This window comes from Oncorhynchus tshawytscha, linkage group LG08 (assembly GCF_018296145.1).
Source record: "Oncorhynchus tshawytscha isolate Ot180627B linkage group LG08, Otsh_v2.0, whole genome shotgun sequence".
Lineage (NCBI taxonomy): Eukaryota > Metazoa > Chordata > Actinopteri > Salmoniformes > Salmonidae > Oncorhynchus > Oncorhynchus tshawytscha.
Genome location: NC_056436.1, coordinates 34,358,900 through 34,374,088, shown reverse-complemented (window position 1 = coordinate 34,374,088; position 15,189 = coordinate 34,358,900). Strand labels below are relative to the sequence as shown.

The 15,189-nt window shown below is 44.3% G+C and overlaps 1 protein-coding gene across 1 annotated transcript in view; it reads right to left on the bottom strand.

The window, feature by feature from the left end:
• The window catches only part of LOC112255745 (AT-rich interactive domain-containing protein 1B-like), a 231,755-nt gene that overhangs the window by 194,280 nt on the left and 22,286 nt on the right, over window positions 1-15,189 (bottom strand). The window contains exon 2 of the mRNA XM_042325452.1: window positions 7,158-7,352. Coding sequence (XP_042181386.1) covers window positions 7,158-7,352 — 195 coding nt within the window. The remainder of the gene's footprint in view (window positions 1-7,157; window positions 7,353-15,189) is intronic.

Below are 15,189 nucleotides of genomic sequence, written 5' to 3'. Positions count from 1 at the left end.
TGATGAGCTGGACTTGAACTGTAGAAATCTGTAATTTGGAGCAAGAGGAAGATTAATCTTAGCACTGCCAATTAGAGGAGAAACAAATCTACCCATAACTACAGAGACATAAAACATCTCTCTCTCTCCTCTGTCTCTCTATCTCCCCCCACTCTCTCTCTCCTCTGTCTCTCTCTATCCACCCTTCTCTCTCTCTCCCCCCACTCTCTCTTATACACACAATCACTCTATAATTCCACTTCTCTGTCTCTCTATCCACCCTTCTCTCTCTCTCCCCCACTCTCTCTTATACACACAATCACTCTATAATTCCACTTCTCTGTCTCTCTATCCACCCTTCTCTCTCTCTCTCCTCTGTCTCTCTCTATCCACCCTTCTCTCTCTCTCCCCCCCACTCTCTCTTATACACACAATCACTCTATAATTCCACTTCTCTGTCTCTCTATCCACCCTTCTCTCTCTCTCTCACTCTCTTTCCATCTGGCTCAATGCTAAAAGGCAGATACTATTTTCATTCTGTCCTGCTGTTTGTAGGCATTCAGCACAAATAAGGCAATGCAAAATACCCCAGTGAGTGTTGTTGTTTGTGGGAGAAATGAACCATCAGCTATCAGAAAGTCATTGGCCATTATGATACACAGAGTGTATGTACACCAACCACTATACATTATTAGTGATTGTATTTGAAGTATGTCTGAATCCAAAGCATAGGGGAGGGTATGTGGAATCTCTGGATTCAATTCACCAATTTAGACAGAGCTACAGTAGCATTTTCCCACTAATCTCCACAAAAATGGGGACAGCTTCAAAACAGGAGCAATTCCCGGCCTATTCTAACACTTTTCACAAGCGACTGCAAAAACATTTGAATGTACCTCGATACAACTGACGCTGGGTTTAAATGGAAAAACATAAAGTGGCTGTGTGAGGGACGACATGCAAAGACATTTTTATCTGTCGCTAATGGACGCATGGCGTCCTGCTCCTCATGGCTGATTGGCTGGGGCATATAGAACAGTATGGTAATAAAAATAACAAATGAGAACAGGCCATTAGAGTCATTGACGAGCGCAGGGTTCCCACTAATTAATTGATCCTGAAACTTCATGTATTCTGCAGCGGGAGGAACCTTAATTAATCAGCCTCCGTACATCTCCTGGCAGCTGCACCGTACCACAGTCCTCTTTTCTCTCCATCCTTCCTTCCCTCTATCTTTCATTTCTCCTATCCTTCTCTCCATCCCTCATAATGTCTCTTGTTTTAATTGTGGTTTGGAAATTATGCCCTTGGTCCCTGAGGAGAGGGATGGATGGATGGAGGAGAGGGAGGAGAGGGAGGACTTTGAAGAGCAGCCTTCAACATTTCAAAATGCCTTTCAAAGAGCCACTGGCCCCACCGCCGGCCCCCACCATCCTCCACAAGCCCCCACCATGGGCCCCCACCGGCCCTGATCCCTATCTTCTCTGACTTTCCGGGTGTAATTGATGTGTCCCTCTCAGCCATCCGTCAGGCTGACCAGCGCTCAGTACATTATCCCCCCAGACAGCCACCAGGTTCCTAAGTGATTCCAGCGGCTCAAAGTGTTCCTCACCAGGGCAGAAACACATTTCAATCAATGCCATAAATTACCCTGGCTAATTCCATGCAGTCAATAGCCACGGCACAGAGGTGATGGGAGCCCATCTGGGAGAGTGAGATCCAACATTTTATGGTGTGGGAAGGAACGAAGAAAACGGGTAACGTCATACCTCATAGATGAAATGAACGAACAGAAGAGAGGAAAGGGCTTCAGTCAACCTTTCTTTGAATGAGAAGCTCTGAAAGTAACAGTGGAAAGAAAAGGCTAGCAGAAAGGACAGAGGTCTTCACCAATGGAAGAATGGACGCTGGCCACAGCCACATTTCCACTCCAGTGTAATGATTGGATTCTATTAACTTGGCAGAGGAAAGTCAGTTTGTCAGAACAAGCAGCAGCAGCCACTGGTAATAGTTCCTCCCTGGCTTGTTGACACATTTTACCTCTTTCATTTCACAGACAATCTCTCCCCCCCCCTCCCCTCCAACACATCAAACGCTAATGTTTCCTTCAAATTCCTTTTCCTTTCTGTCTGCCAACTTTGACATCACAGGAAATTACAGTGGAATTGGCAGCCTTTTTACTTTCAAGTTCATTCCACTTCCAAAGAAATACCTGTCTAGTCCTGTCATCCGACAGGTCCTTCTGCCGTGCTCCCTGCACTGTTTGTTCTGCCTCCTGTGGACCAATGTTGCCTCTGTCACATCACTGACGCACAAAGACACAGACACACACACACACACACACTTAATTGAACACAGGTCCACATTTGCTTGAGGGCGGAGGCTTTCCTTCAGAGATGAAACATAGTTCAGTTGTGCTTTAAGGAGAGGTGGGAGAGACAAAACATTTACATTGACGCCACACTGCTGGGTTACTGTGTGAGCCTGCTGAGGAGAGCTGGGGCTGGAGCTGTGTGTGTGTGTGTGTGTGTGTGTGTGTGTGTGTGTGTGTGTGTGTGTGTGTGTGTGTGTGTGTGTGTGTGTGTGTGTGTGTGTGTGTGTGTGTGTGTGTGTGTGTGTGTGTGTGTGTGTGTGTGTGTGCGGGTGTGTGTGTGTGTGTGTGTGGGAGCGATTTAATACCTGTAGGAGCTCCCAGTCCTTTCCCAGCATCTCACTGGAGTGCTCCAGGCTAAGGGGTGGTCATGGCAGCTCTACCTCCCCAGGGAGAGGACTAAACCTGGGATAGAACTCATCTACACGCCTGTCACTGTTCCAGACAACAGCGATTAACCACACACAGACACTTATACAGGAGGCAGAAAAGCATCCCTGCCACAGCAGGCCCAGTCACACTGTCACTGGGAAAAGAGGAGAGGGGATCGATGTTCTGGGGCCATGAATTGTAAAGGTAAACCCCTAGCCAACCTATCCACTACAATTCATAGTGGGAGGGAGTACTGATACAAGCAGTAACCTGGATGGTGAACCAACACTCAGCCTAAACACAACACACAGACACACGATACATGACAGCCACTAGGGCATCCTGGGTGCCACCGACGCAGGCCTGTGACGTCACGTTGCCTGGCTACCATCCTGTCTACAGCACACCAAGCCCTCTGCCTGCCGGGAGCACAATGCATCATGGGGGAAAGACAGTCAGAGGCTTGTCATGTAGCAGTACATCACAGACAGCCCTGGCTGGCTCTTTGACCCTCTCTCTCATCGCCTAGTCTCCGTTTGTCTTGCTCTTTATCCTGTAAAGATGAATCTGATGATTCAAATGCTTCCACGTCTCCAGATATAAACTCATTACTTTTCAGTTGGTTATATTTCAGCAATTCACAATGCTCTACCAAGCCATGATAATACTTGATGATAGTTGATGTAAACAGCGGGTTGTTTTAACCCTAACCACTCGGGATTAATACCTAAACTTAACCCTCTGAGTCGTTTCTGTTTTAACCTAGTAACTCCCCAGAGTTAACCCTGTAACTGAACCCTGTAACCTGAATTAATGCATCAAAAATAGACGATCATCCATAATACGTCGAATGTCAAAGGGAAACTGTGAGATCTTGTTGTATGTGGAGCCGGAGTGTGCTGATGTCATCAGAGCAAGCGAGAAGCAGCCTGCAGCAAGGAAGTCTGACGTGGTCTCTAGTCTCAGTCAGTCTGCACACACACACACACACACACACACACACATACATACACACACATACACACACACATACACACACACACACATACACACTCACACACACACACATACACACATACATACACACATACATACACACACATACACACACACACACACACACACACACACACACACACACACACACACACACACACACACACACACACACATACATACACACATGCATACATACACACACATACACACACACACACACACACAGCCACGCTGGATAGACCCTGGGGTCCAGCTATAATCAGGGACAACAATGAGAATAACATAGTGGAAAGTTAATATTGAACATGAGAATGGGAGAGTAAATAATGAAAACAGTTTAAATGACACAGTTCATAAAGCAGTCTCCACTGCTTTATGAACAGTGTGGATTACTGGGTCGTACTGTGTACAGCATTTACTTCAGAATACACTGGGTCTGGCCTCCCGAGTGGCGCAGTGGTCTAAGGCTGTGCCACTAGAGATTCTGGGTTTGAGTCCAGGCTCTGTCGCAGCCGGCCGCGACCGGGTGACCCATGGGGCGGCGTACAATTGGCAAAGCGTTGTCTGGGTTAGGGGAGGGTTTGGCCTGCAGGGATGTCCTTGTCCCATCGCGCACTAGTGACTCCTGTGGCGGGCCAGGCGCAGTGCACACTGACACGGTCACCAGGTGTACAGTGCTTCCTCCGACACATTAGTGCGGCTGGCTTCCGTGTTAAGTGGGCATTGCGTCAGGAAGCAGTGCGGCTTGGTTGCGTTTTGGAGGACGCACGGCTCTCGACCTTCGCCTCTCCCGAGTCTGTAAGGGAGTTGCAGCGATGAGACAAGACTGTAACTACCAATTGGATACCATGAAATTGGGGAGAAAAAGGGGTAAAAGAAATAATACATTGGGTCTGAGTGTGTGTGTGCGTGCGCATGTGTGCATACGTTTTTTATATAAATGTAATCAGAAAGAATGAAGTCTGTTTGTCCTCTTCAATATCATCTGTCCTCTCACTATGTGGGCAACAAAACTTGGCGAGACACATTAAAACTCAGACCATCAGGCCAGGTTAAATATAGCAGTACAGCAGGGAGACGAGAGCATTCTACCCAGAATAGACTGGCCTGCTTTCAACCAACCAACCAACCAACCAACCAAACTGACTGAGCCATTGTTCTAGTCTCTGTATTGAGACATACAGTATCTCTAACTCACTACACACATGCATGTACGCACACATACAAACAAACACACACACTTAAACCTGTCGTGACTTGACTTTAACATTCATCTGAAGACTGCTATTTATCTAATTAACTAACTATGTTTAATTGTTACCTGATTATATTAATCATGTAACAATTAACTCATTAGGATCTGGGGCACCACGAGAGCGGTTCTTTAAAGAGTTACCATTTCCCAAATTTAACTCTAAAAGGTCTTTACCTATCAATAAACAGTCAACTTATTAATCATAACCTCGTATAATATCACCATTCTGAACAGTCGTAACCTCCTTGCATCTGCAAAAACCCCAGCCTTACTTATTATTCAGTACTACACAAAGTGATTTAATTATTTTTTTACTTACTAATTCAATGGGAACACAAGATAAACATACACACCTTGCACCGGTTATTGACTAGAGACTTAATATGCTGAAAACAACAGGTCCCTAGTGGACATGGCTGCGTATTAAAGAAGAGAGGGACATGGACACTTAACATTGGTACATTCAGAAACTACTCTTACCTACAGTAACCATTTACTTCGCACACAAATCACCACCCGCTTTGAGTAAGAAATCATGAATGTATTTACGTGAAATGCCTGGGTTCACCGGGGATGTCTCGGTGAACAGGGCAGCCTTGGAAAGGGGGTTGGGCCTTTTCGTGGCACGCTTGTAAGGCTTTGATTGTACTAAATGGTCCCAACAAGTCTTCTACTGTTGTCCTGTTTTGTAGTTGTCCAGTATCCAATGACTTGTCGTGTAGTCCTGAACAGAACTACAGATTTGAATTTGCTTCCATTCGCTCTTGAAGATGCTTCTTTTAAGATAGGCTAGCCATCCACGTCGATGGTTTGAGCAGAGTAACAGGATGGTCCTTTTTAAATTATCTTTCAAGGATACTTTACTTAGGACAGCTAGTCAGCCGTGCCAGTGATTGTCCGGGAGGTGAGTTTATTGTGTTGAGATTCAAAGTAGAAACCACTTTAAACATGCAGGTGCAGCTTCACGTTTTTCTGGCCTGGTGTGTTTTTTTCTTAACCCATTTATTCAGTTTGCTGGAAAGGAGCAGTTCTGGCAGGCTGGCACGCTCCCTGACCTCACTCCGGGCAGTAACTACTCACTGTGCAAAGTTAGGTAAAACAATTACCTCTTATAGCTTCTCAAATCACATGCCACTCTTAACAAAAACACATTCAAAATTGTTCATATATACATGCACAACGTGGAGTATGGAAATGTCATATATGTAGTAGGTATACTTTCCAAGTTACAGTATTTCCTTTATAACTTTTTTAATGATATCACAAAAGAACAAACAAAATGACATTTGTGTTCTTTAGATCGCCTCTGACCGTTCCCACGTTCTATGTTAGAAATATTGTTCCAGCATTCGCTTTTGAACATGTTAGAGTTTCAGAGGGGGAAAAGTCTGTTGAAACAGAGCGCAGGGCTGAATCTTCTCCCTTGATTTACAACAGGGCGTGAGTTGTTAACCCCCACTAGTTATGTTCTTCCCCCTCTAGGATGAGAGGGGGTCTGATTGAAGTTATTCATTGCAAAACTGATCTGACCTATTTGGATTCTCGTGGACAGTCATGACACACCTGAATCATTGTCTTAGTGAAGTGCAACTCTGGGCTGTGAGATACAGATTTTGACAGTTGCTAGAATGACTTCCCAGTACTGGGTTTGGTTTCATCACACTACAGACATCAACAAGCCCATTTCAGAGCGAGACAATGGGGAACGCATTGATGAACACCGCTGACAATTCCAGATGCCATCCACGGAAATAAGAGCGGTGGCACTGCATGGCACTTTGGGCTAAATCTGAAATGAAATACAATAGATAGTGTTCCAAATGAGAAACAAATATCCCTTGTAATGCTACTTATGACAACTGTGACAGGTCCTGTAATCTATTGAACAGAGGATGCTTTCTCAATCACACTGAGATACTTACTAGTCAATCTGACACACTACTGTACCATGACATGATACACTCAGAGAACACAGCATGGCTTGGTATTAAAGTACACTCAAATCAAGTGTCAACCATCAGGGAGGAAAGTTGTTTTTTTCCTGGTATATCGCAAACTCCTGGCCCTAGGGAGCAAACACCTGGCCCTAGGGAGCAAACTTCTGACCCTAGGGAGCAAGTGTGCAACAAAACAGGAGCACAATTTTAAAGCAGCTTCCTCATATGGACATAGTGTACACACCTGCTGTTGAGGGTACTGCATGCCGCCCATGCCCGCCTGGCCCCTCCCCTGCATTCCCATTGGGTATCTATGTGTAGCGGGCGATCCGTATGGCTGGCTGGGGTAGGGCCCGCCCTGCTGCTGCTGAGAGTAGGGGTTGTTGCCCATCCCGTAGAGATGGGAGCGCTTCATAGCCATGAAGTCCACGGAAGCCACCTAGGGGGAACACCAGAGAAGGGAGAGAAAAGGGTTAGTGCCACTTTTTGTAGCAATACTTTTAGAAAATCTATTCATGCATATGCACCAAAGTGCATGATTCACTGTCAGATCTCTCCAGGGGGTTGACGCCCCTAGGCCTAGACCTCCCTACAAAGGGTTCTCTCGGGTGAATCTAGTCCATATCCACAACTGGTTAGTGGACTACAGGGGTATAATATAACAGTAATATCAAATACTTCTGTTTGTCAAATACCCTTCTTCTGTTTGAACAACTGTTACACAGCACACTGAACCTGAAAAGAGAGAGGTGCCAGGAGCAATCTATTCCTTTCAAGTATTTCACATTTACAGGTTATTTTCTGGGTCCCGGTGAGTTAACGGGAAAATCGTAGCCAAAATGTCAGGCTGTTAATCCGTCACCTGCATTGTGGATTCGTGAGCAAGGCAGATTATGTGGAGTGTGATGTCTCCTCGCCACAGTGCTGCATCATGGATGATTTATGACATGTGTTGCCTCTGTCTGTCTCAGACAGACATGGGGCTACGTGTGGCTCATCTCCTGCCTCCATCAACAATAGCTCCACATCCCCACTCAATAAGGCCTGAACCAACCCTGTTGGGAGAAGCAGAATGGCCTACTGTACTGTATTGCACATGCTGCCCGGCTGCTCATCAAGGGACAATATCCAGGAGACAAGTCACGGAGAAAATACCAAGGCATTCATTAAGTTGAGGAAAGTTATACTATGTTTTCTTTCCAAACACTTTTATGTAGTAAATGCAATATGTCATAAAAATAATATAAAAGAACAAGTCAATATTCTGTGAGAAGGGAGTGATGGATGGTGTTTTCTGTTTCCTGCTCTTTGTAGCTTGTTCTGCAACCAATCACCTCTCCAACTAACCACACATTTACCACAACCACTGACTGTACCCACAGACCAAGGACCACAACCACCGACTCACCATGCCTATTGACCACAGTGACCATAACCTGACCACATATAGAAAAGAGATATGCTACTGAATATGTTGTATGTGGAGTATGTACAGGCAAAGACAAACACATTTTCACAATTTCACTAATATTTATCAAAATCAACAAATCACAGCTTGTTTCTGGGCTCGTTCAGTCGATTTGACCTAATTAAGTAGATTAATGTTGAAAAATAATGCTAAAAGAATCATTTATATTCCTAAACGATCCGTTGAAAATGATACTGTTGCTGCTTCCTGTTGTCATGGCTTTTTGATTTATAGCCCAGTGTCAAAACACTGGTTAGAAATGTCCACATTAATAATGGATTAAGCTGAAATATGTCGAGATATTTTGAAGAACAAAAATGTAAAATTACTGTCCACACACACGGATCTGATTTGTGTTCAGATTACTAGTATTTTGCTCAATTAGTACCTTATAAACTGCACACGTGTCAACATTAGTCAAGTGTCCACTTGAAGCTGGAATTGATGAGCTTGTTCGTCTATAATCAATAGCACAAACAAATGAATCACTCACATTGACATTGTGTGAAAACCAATGGAACTGGCTGCCGTTACATGTGCCATTCGTGCTCCTCTAAAAGGCAAACCACAACGAACGTAGGTATATTACCCATCGATAAGCATTTGCACAAGCATTTCGCTACACTCGCATTAACATCTGCTAACCATGTGTATGTGACAAATAAAATTTGATTTGATTTGATTTGATTTGATAGACGAGAAACAACTATCCATTTAGCGACTCTTCTCCTTGTGGGGCGATGTTTCCGGTAGATGGCCAATATGAAAAAGGAAACAACACTTTTTTTGACTGGATCATTTCAACGAATCATCTCTCCACAGGTAGTTCTAAATAGTGAAAGGGCTCAAAATAACGGACGGCTTGACTGTCAAATCTGTATATTTACATGTGGCCAGCAACTTTTAGAAAGGGAGCTCCGTTTTTTCCTTGCTCTTTGAAAATGACAACTGCTTTCTAAGTCCTGTGACGGACAGGTGCGTATAACAAAGTGAACGATACCAAAACCAAAGAAATGAATCTGTTTAAAGCAGTCACCAATCTGAGGTCATTTCACTCAATTGTATGAGGTAAACAATGAGACTTTGTGTAAGGTGGTAACACAAACTGTCCACATTAGGGAAATTAGCACATTATAAAATCATTTTATATGGCAACATATCAATTTTGGATGATATTGTATGTTGCCCACTCACAAACTATTGCAGCAATTACATCTATTTCCCACTCATTTAACCATTTAGAGAGTGTAAAAAAAAATACACTCAACACAATGTGTCTACTATGTAACATGTGGTCCCTACGACAATGTGATGTAAAGGTTTAAGGTTGAGAACCCATTATCTGAGTACCACATACACTGAACAAAAACATAAACGCAACGTGCAACAATTTAAAAGATTTGACTGAATTACAGTTCATATAAAGGAAATCAATCAATTGAAATAAATTCATTAGACCCTAATCTATGAATTTCACATGACTGGGCAGGGGTGCAGCCATGGTTGGGCCTGGGAGGGCATTGGCCCACCCACTGAACAGCCAGACCCACCCACTGGGGAGCCAGGCCCAGCCAATCAACGTGATCTGTGGTTGTAAAGGAATTTATGCACAAAACTTGAGATAAATAAGCTTTTTAAGCATTTGCAACATTTCTGGGATCTTTTATTTCAGCTCATGAAACATAAGACCAACACTTTACATGTTACATTTACATGTATATTTTTAGATAAAGCCAAATAACCACACATACACGAGAATGATAAAAGCCTATTATATAAAGTACACACAAATGTGTGAGGTTCAAAGGTTCATTCTTTGGAACAATATTGTTTCAGAGGAATATCATTATCCACATGACCCTCTTTAAACTTCATCACTTTAAACCTAGAACACATAATAGCCACTTTTGGTATTTCTGTATTCTCCCTACCTGCAGCAGTGTGTCTGCCTTTCCCTCCCTGCCTGCCTAACACTCCTATTAATTAGACAGGCGAATGGCTAAAGGGTACCGCTCTTCAATCCACACATCCAGGGCACGGCGCCGCTCACTCTGCTCTGATACGAGACACACTCAGGTCGCACCTCCCTCCTTCCACTCTCCTCCTCAGGTCATCTCAAGTGGGTCCCCCTTTCCCCAAAACGCTGAGCGCAACTTGAACAAATCTCCTCGTGTCACTTCCGAGTTCAGAATGCCACTGCTACACTAAGACGAAGAATTAGGGCTCCTAAGATTGGGGTAGGAAACACACACACAATTCAATTGGAAGGAGACAGAGAAATGCTGAAATGTCTAAGAGTTAGCTCTTAAAGTTACACCATAACTGCAAGCCGTGGAGGCTGCAGCAACATAACTTGATTTCCTAGACTGATTTTAGATCTCCTAAAATGATTGAAATGATTTTTCCAATGCTGTCCTGTAAAGTTCTATCAAATGAGATTTCATCCCAAACTAGGCCTATTTCTGGGGATGAGTTAACTGTATAGTTCATTCTATACCAAAAGACTACCTTTGATGAGGAACTTTTGTCCCTTGGAGAAACATCTGTACTTTTGAAAAGAGATGAATAATATGAATTGAATCATGTTTTCGCCAAAAGGGAGTGTAAATAAAACAGTCACGGGGAATAGAGTAAAATAGCTTTTATTTGTCCCAATATATTTTCAGTTTTGTTCATCTGGGCATGCCATTCAATTGAGGTGTTAAGAGACAATACTACATCTGAAATTCAATTGATGAACTCCCCTGCAGTTTTCAACTCTCGTGAGCTTATTGCAAAACAAAGCTATTAAGAAAGAACACGAGCAAAATTAGTATCGGGTGAAACCTGTTAAATTGCTTTTCAGACTTCTATTGACTCTGATTTTATGACTTCAAAATGGTTTCAGTCTTTCACATTAATGTGCAAAGTTGTTCATCAGCAAAAACAAAACACTCCCCCACAAAACAATGTGAAATGTGAATTATAAAACAACAGAATTTACTAATAAAAATCAAATAGATATAAAAGCAATATGATTTAATGGTTATTATTATAATTTCATTTTGAATGTGGGTACATAAATCAAAGATTTATTGGCTAATTTAACTGTTTGCCTCCTATACGCGGTTGTGTGATTGTGTTTCTGTGTGTGTGTGTGTGTGTGTGTGTGTGTGTGTGTGTGTGTGTGTGTGTGTGTGTGTGTGTCTGCCTGCATGTGTCCATATGCAGCTCCATCATAAACTGCTAGTCTTGGAACTGTTGAAAGGAGAAACCAGTGTCAGCCCAACTCACAAACACACACACACATGGATACAACACTGCAGTCAGGCCAGTCAAAGTGACCATCACTGTCCTGTCCTCCACACAGATGACCAAATCACCACCTCCCTCCAACAGAAAGATTGTCGCACCAGCCACAGCTGCTAACCTGTGTTTATCCTCTCTCCTCTAGCATGGGTTTGGTCCAAGGCTGAGCTGGATGGATGGTCCAGAGGGAGAGGAGCGAGGTCTGAGCCCGCCCAGAGAAAAACCCTGTTGGCTAGCTGTAGTTGGCTGCTCTGGTCCAGTCCCAAGCCTAACAGCATCGTGAGCATTTGTCCATACATCATACTGGATACCAGTATGCTAACACTATGTGTACATCACAAGAAACAAAGAGAACCAATCACCAATGTTTAATGTAATTAGCTATATTGTAGACAGATATCATTCTCCATCCATTGTACCAACCCCTGTCCCCTGAGAATTGACATGCAGACACAGAAACAACAGACAATCTGAATGACATTCTTTCCAAGTAAAGAAGCACAAAATCCACCGCTTCCTATGAAACCACATGGCTGTGCCTGCAGTACAAAGCGCTGCGTTAGCCCGAAACACAGACGGTTACAGCCCGCTGTTTCATACTGAAGAGAACAGGGAGGAAGAGACTGCAGGGCTGGGGAGGGGAGGGGAGATCGACTTCCATATTAATGTGTGCAAATTCCCCACTCCTGCTGACTAAGATTAGAAAATTAATTTCATGGATGCAAAGACAATACCGATGTCATCAAGCGGAGAGGAGAGGGGCAGGCAGGTTAACTCTTCGTTGCCCAGTCACGATGACAGCAAAATACACAGTGAAGGATAATCTGACAGCAAATGTTGAGTACATGCATTCTTTGGAATAATTTACAGGTAAAAGCTCTTGTCCAGTCTTTTACACAGTCACTGATATTTAACTACTAGCCTGAATGGTTTTGTGTCATGCATCTTCTAAACTGATGTTACAAAAGGGGCTCCACATAACAATCAGCCTGTAACTGCACCGTACTCTGCTGGTAAACGGTTAAATAACCCTACAACAACATTGACCGTGTGGTCCACGTTCCCCGGCTGAGTAAAGAAGCAGAAGCTTTCCCAGGACTGAACGTTTGTCAGTGAATATTTATAAATACAAAATCTCATTCCGCTTGACACATCAACCCTCGCCGCGTTGCAAAGCGTCTCTTTACAAATGTCAGCGGTGAGCGTGTGAATGGTCCGTGGGGAGTCGTGGCGGGGCAAATTGGCTTTGCTCAGCCCAACAGGCTCAGTTCTGGGTGGCACAGGCAGCTAGGCATGAAGGCCGGCTACGAATGAGAAGCATGAAATTATCACAGAGAGGGAGAGAGGGAGGGAGGGAGGGACAGAGAGTGACAGAGAGAAGAAGAAAGACAGAGAAAGAGAGCCAGATAGATAGTGAGAGAGAGAATAGAACGAGATAGAAAGCGAGAGACAGATATAGAGGTAGAGAGAGAGAGAGGAGGCAGATAAGAGTGTGTTGTCATGCAGGCAGGCAGGCAGCAGCAGTAGCATCATACTATTGTGTTGAGATCATGCTGGTAATTGCTCTCTCTGGTGTTAGGATGCTGAGGCTGCTAAGGTGCCAGTCGGTGAGAGTGCCCTCCGCATTTGACACCAATATTTACAACACATCCCTGTGCGTCTGCAAACGCATCCCCCCTGCGCTAAGGAAAAGTGGCTGAGTGTTTGGTTCCTCACGGCGAGCACGCAGACGTCATTAGAGCAGGCAACAGAGGAGGGTTGGAGGGGGGCGAGGGGGAGAGCGGGAGAGGAGGGGAGCTCATCTGTCTGAGGAGAGATTGGGGTCAGACGATGGCAGGAACTCTTTTCCTCATGGAAAAAGACTGAGACTGAGGAGGAAAAAAGCTCAATGACAAAATGAGAGGTGTGTGACAATGGATACACACCAGCACAGAATGAAAACAAATAAAGAACTTAACAGAAAGAGACACATTCAAAACAGCTTGGACCCAAACAACTTGGATGAAGATTCTGCCAACAACCAGCCCAGCTCTCGCCACACCAGATCCACGCCAGTATCCTGTGTCCCTCGCCAGTCAGTCGACAGTAATGAATTGTCAGTGTTATGCCCGGTCTGCAATGGTAGTGCCACTGCCAGCAGATGCACCCATTCATTCTACCATTAAATCCTCAGAGCCACATAAATAGATGATGAGACCTATCTCTGCTGGCTGGCTGGCCGGCTAGCTGGTGTCTGAGGAGTCTTAGAGGAGAGTTGATATTGATGTAGAGGAGGAGGAGGAGGAGGAAGAGAAGGCGGATGCTGCCTGTCTCTCCCAGCCTCTCTGAGGAGCTGGCCTGCGCTGTGTTGGAGTGCTAGACGCTTCACTTCCTGTCAGCAGAAACCCTGAGAAAGAGTTTCAGCCGCCACACAGTTATTTTGTGTGAGGGAGGGGAGTCGTGGCACGAGAGGAATGTGCTCCACTTTCCCTCCCAGTCAGCCAGAGACGGAGAGCCAGGCAGGCCAGGCAGAGAGGCATGCTGCTGGAGAGACGAGACGACGGGCCGGGACGGCCACAGACATATGAAAGAGGGAAAAACACAACAATAACCCCATTGCTCCAGGGAGGATAGGAGGCTATGTGTTTATCAAGAAATCTGCCGTGTTTTTCTCTCTCTCTTTAGAGACCAGGCCTGCCATAAACACTGATATTAAATATACACCAGTTATTCAGGGGAATTACCATCTACGCTGATAGAATGGTCTGGAAGGGGAGGTAATAGTTTACGGCTCCAATAACTATAAATGAGGCAGAATTATCAAGCGTGTTTATGAATTAGCAATGGCTATTCCCTGGTAATGTGTTCAGAGAAGGGGAAAAATACATAAGTGAATATTAAGAGGGGCAATAGATACACAAATGAAGCTAAAGGCTCCTCTGGGCAGAACTACACTCGCTCCTTCATCCATCAGCCTCTCTGTGTCTAGCTGTTATAATAAACAGGCTATTCAGCTGCCGCCGTAACCACAGAGCAAGACGAGCATGGCCTCAAGTAGAGGATTAGAAAAAATGGAAGACTGCGCACTTACTACAGTATAAAATATGCTCCTTAATTCTAATGGAAATGTTTTAACCCTTAGGAGTTCATCAATCCATTTGGCGAACTACGTTCCCATCACTTCTCAAGTACAGCATTCAAAGCCATAGTGCAGTCCAGGAGAATCACCACGTCTCCGCAGGGAATGCCAGAATGTCGTCGTGCTCTGTGTTTTGGGCCACAGCCCAGTCCTCTCTGGATATCCATGTTTTCATCAATTACTTTTAAAACAACAAACAGATATCCTGACCTTCTGTCCTCCGGCGGCTATTAGATACTCATTAAAAGTCACCTGAAACAATTTGAACCAAATTGATTTCATTATCGGACTCCTCACAGCGACCGTCTGATAGCTCAGCGGGAAATTTACAAAGTTAATTGGAAAATAATATATTTTCATTAATTTTTTTATTTTCCTCCATAAATGCGCTGGCTGCTGTTC